At 51.4% G+C, this 4,495-nt stretch overlaps 1 protein-coding gene across 1 annotated transcript in view; it reads left to right on the top strand.

The window, feature by feature from the left end:
• Nucleotides 1-4,493, top strand: part of POSPLADRAFT_1115601 (hypothetical protein) — a gene marked incomplete at both ends in the record, with an annotated part of 6,551 nt that extends 2,058 nt beyond the window's left edge. Inside the window, one exon of the mRNA XM_024483453.1 lies at nt 4,237-4,493. Within this exon, the coding sequence (XP_024339060.1) occupies nt 4,237-4,493 (257 nt within the window). The remainder of the gene's footprint in view (nt 1-4,236) is intronic.
• Between the last annotated feature and the right edge of the window lie 2 nt (nt 4,494-4,495).

The following is a 4,495-nucleotide window of genomic DNA, read 5'->3' as shown; positions in this document are numbered from 1 at the left end:
GATGTCAAGTATGCTGATGCTTCAAGGACGAGGGGCCCGAGTTGGACCTCCGACAGCAGACTGGGTCTCACAGTCACAGTCACGAACTATATATCTTGACAGGGTAGGTCAGCCCATTGTAAATCTTCATCAAAAAAGCATACACACCTACTGCCACATTGTCGATTTCATGTCGGCGTGTTTCCTCCGCTCCATGAACACGACTCACGAAGGAATCGTGAGAGGCCGTTGAAGATCGCCATTGTGACCATCAAAGGTAAGTGGGGACCAGTCCACAGGCAGATAGCATCATTCGTCGTCAGGCTGTGAATTGAGGGTAGGTACATATTTTCCCATACAGCGCGCACAGTACATGCCGTACTTCCGGAATGCATCTACACGCTAAGCATACATGGATATGCGTTCCGCAGTCACACAGACTGCTATTATGCTTGAAATAGACATGTTGACTCACCGTGGGCCAGTATCAGCCACGAAGTACCGGACCCTTGATTCGGGGCCTCTGTGTAGTCCAATCTTTGCGATGCAGAAGAATGCAACTCACATCGATAGGGCCCAATGTGAAGCAGCAAGGCGTCATCACGATAAGAGACGAAGCGCAGGGCTCGTAGCGTACGCTGCGACGAAGAAGCTAGCAGCTGGGAGGATGCAGCTTACTTCGCAAGGCCATGCGCATCTCGTCCGCCCCGGGCCTGGTACTAGCAGGCCCTCAAGAGCGTGACCTCGCACTATCCAAAAAGAGCATGTCAATGATGCCGCGGCGTCGCGTGAACTTGGGAACTAGCTTTGCTCATGTCGTCGTGAATTCAGAATTCCTACCAGCGGAACGCAGATCGAGTCGATCCGCCACAAAGTCATGTCACGCATCCATATGGCCACCTCAGGAACGTGGCCCGCAAGAATGGGTGTCTCAGCACTTCGAACTTGTCGGGGCGTGAAAAAACGAGCCTGATGCAGACGTGAAGAGAATACACACCACCAGTAGCAACAAGTCCGAATATGGCTATTCCCCCCTTCCGGATTTGTAAATTCTACCAGGCTTTCACCATGCTAGGCAGTGGTGGCTTTTGTTAGTTACCCTTTTTAATGATGCATCTACAGTCTGTTTCTAAGGACCAATTCCTAGGCACTGTATATCGCGCATTGGACGTTCTATCTCGACAGAACAATCATCTCACACCCTAGCACGGTGTTTTGTTACTGTCTCGCGGGCTGGGTTATGAGGGCTAAACTGACGTATGACATAACATTCTGCCAAGTAGGAGCGCTTCCAATCATTTCGATCAAAGCACTATGTGTAATAGAAAGAAGTGATCGGGTACAACTGTCGATTGTATTTGAACGCGTAACCAACATAGACTCGCACGATCCCGATGAAAAATTAGGTCTTCCGGGAGGGAGGAGCACGTACCCTCCGCCCTATAAGAAGAATGAGCATTGATTACTATCAACCATGAATGGTGCTTACAGTAATTCCAGCTCTCCACTAATTTCGTGAGTTCAGGCGGGTCCAGTCGCAAATACGGGGAAATCACCCGCAGGTTGGGCACCAACGATTCTGCCACTTCTTCTCCATCATCCCCTACCCAGAGGTATGATGATTTCAACCGAGGATAATCGGAGGACTTAACGGCGAGGGGGTCGTGTGTAAAACGAATGGCGTCGCGGATGAGACTAGATCCATCTTGCGGTATTGGAAGTAGCGCTGTGGTCGGGGCGTCCGTCCTGACCATTATGGTGTGTTGCCACCAGTCGACATCCATCTGGAATCATGTTTTAGCTGATAGTGTTTAAAGGAAAAAATGAAGACGCTCAGTGCTCACCCCCTGCCGTCTGCCTGCTTGACCTTGGCCTAGGGGTAACGCGCCGCAAAGCGGAGTGACTATGGGTCTGTTGTCATTATAGGCCACGACTACACACGGTCTCTCCTTGTTGGAAGGAGCTGCAGTCTGACTGCCCGATGTTATCGCAAGAATTGCACGCGTAGGCCTATAAAGCACGATGGATCCTAGTGGAAGTTTGTTCGCCATGTTGAAAAGGCGTGCTGACTACTACTCAATGCGACAGTATATATATGACGCCCCTCAGTTGAGATGCTAAAGATACCAAAACGTCGAAACAGGAAGATTTATGGAAAACCCTACATCCAAAGACGGGACATCCGCAGAGGTCTCCTGGATCAACACCCTGAGAGTCTTCGAATGCAACGTAGCGACCGTGTGGATGAGCCTCGGCTTCTAGTGAGGAGCCCCTAGGTAATCTGATGAGACAGGATGCATTACTGTCACGGAGATACCTCTTAGCAGTCTACATGCAGGATGCGAAAAGGCATCCTGTAGGCAGTGTCGCCAAAGTGGCATGGGACAACACGCACTACTCGTGGCTGCCACCATGGAATATAGCAGCTGTATATGACTTGTGGGCCACACTTAACATATGCGGCAAAGCATGTTTTAGAAGGAGTACCATTTCCGGACAACTGAGGAAGTGCAACCTGGGAACGAGAAAGTCGTAAGCGTACATTGTTAGCGCCAGTAGATGTGATCGGGTAAACGGGCGCCGTTTGCAGGGCAGACCTAAACGTGTTGATACTTTCGCCCCGTATACTCTCACTCCTGAAACGATGAAAGCTGAGCCAGTCGTTGTTCAAGCGCAGTCCTTTGTTTTAGCCAGACTCTTGCCTCAGCGTTCAGCATATTGGACATCGTATCACGGATACAACAGGGCAGCACTGGTGCCAAATCGGCCATTTGTCGCGTTGCGCGTTCGTTACACATATAACGAATGCGACAATGTGCAATTATTCTTGGTGTCCACAAGGAAGCGTACTAGCGGCTTATATGCTGACTGCGACATGCCTCTGGTTTCGCGGTCAGACGATGCACGCGTCGGACTTGACGGCGCGCTTCGCGCAGTGCCCTTCCTGCCAACGTCAACTACATCCTTATATCTTCACACATTCCCCGGCATACAGGTTATGAGAGGCTCCGCAAGCTATAATACTATATCCCAGGACGACGAAGGCGACAAACACAAGCTCGACGATTCGAGTCTCAAAAGATTCTGGTCGAAGGCGTGGAACGAAAGGCTGACGTTCAGAAGGAGGGGGTGGGCCTCCAAGACGATGAAACCGCGAAGCTCTGGAGGAGACGAAGTCGTGCAAGACAACTGGGATACATTCAGCAAGGACGTGAATGACACAGAGTACCTACACAACCCTTCCGGCCGATGTATGTTTGAAAGACTGGAATTCCAGGATCTCCCGCTTTCAGAGGAGCCGTCGATCTATCGGGAGCTAGCGATATATGACCAGTAAGCAATAGAGTTTACGAGTTGCATCTAGCACTAATTGTGACCTGATAGGCTTGCTGCCGATTTCTCCTGGCGAGGCGTCGATGGGTCAATCGCATGGGTCGAAGCAATGAGACAGGTATGCGATTCCAGTCAGCGATGCTTCCGCGGTCTTACGCATATTAGCTTGGCAATGAAGGATCTTTGTTAAGTTTCTCGCTAGACACTACGGGATCGTGCTCAGGAGAACCCCCATCTTTCTCTGCTGCTTTGAAGGAGGATGCAGTAGCATTACGCGCAATGCAAATACCCGTTGACGGAGACCCTCCTCCGGTGTCTAGAGACGAAGAAACTGTCGAGATAGACTGGGGCGATGACCCACAGCCTGATTTCTCAATGGCACCGGTGGTTCGTCCACCTGTCGTTGCTGATGAAATCAAGGTCGTAGCCTTTGACCTGTACGGAGTGATTTTGGTGAGCAGTTGAGTTGTTTGTGCAGGCGCTCGCTCACCTTAGTCGTCACCTCACTGGTGTAGGACCGTCAAGAGGGTTTGCGCTGTGCGCTGCGCACGTTCCTTCCTCTAGACCCCCACCAGCATACCATAGACGGCTTAATGCGACTATACATCGAGACTGAAGCCCATCTCGTTCGTGATGCCCCTGGCATATCTCGTGAACAGTTGGTCCGTGCCGCGCTTGGGGACATGTTGCGTATTGTCGGCTTGTATCCTGAAGACGACATAACCCAGCGTGCCGTCGATGCTATATGCCCAACTCCCTACACCGATGTCACCGACGCCTTGAGGACACTGCAGCAGCGTGGTTATAAGCTGCTGTATCTTGTTCCTCGCGATGCATCTCGCGTCTCGGACACTGGGTCCCTTCTTCCTCCTGACATCCGCACGCTGTCCGTCTCAACAGCTCATCTACATACCCAATCGAAAGGTGTATGCTCTCAAGTGGTCGAAGAATGCCAGTCAATCATCCCGGAGATCAAGAACACTGAGATTCTCCTTGTCACAACCGGGCTATACAGGATCGTTGAGCTCGCGAATGCAGCTGGGATACCGACCGCACTGGTCCAGCGGCCAAGTGTAGACGAAGCTCGGCTCGAGCGCGCGACGGAGCAAGACGAACTATCGTCGCCTACGATGACTATTGGAGGACTGGGAGAGTTGTGCGATAAGCTGGATCTGATGCGCTC

The sequence above is a fragment of the Postia placenta genome (genome assembly GCF_002117355.1).
Source record: "Postia placenta MAD-698-R-SB12 unplaced genomic scaffold POSPLAscaffold_7, whole genome shotgun sequence".
NCBI lineage: Eukaryota > Fungi > Basidiomycota > Agaricomycetes > Polyporales > Adustoporiaceae > Rhodonia > Rhodonia placenta.
Note: the sequence above shows the minus strand (reverse complement) of the source record. Positions and strands in the feature narration are given on the sequence as shown.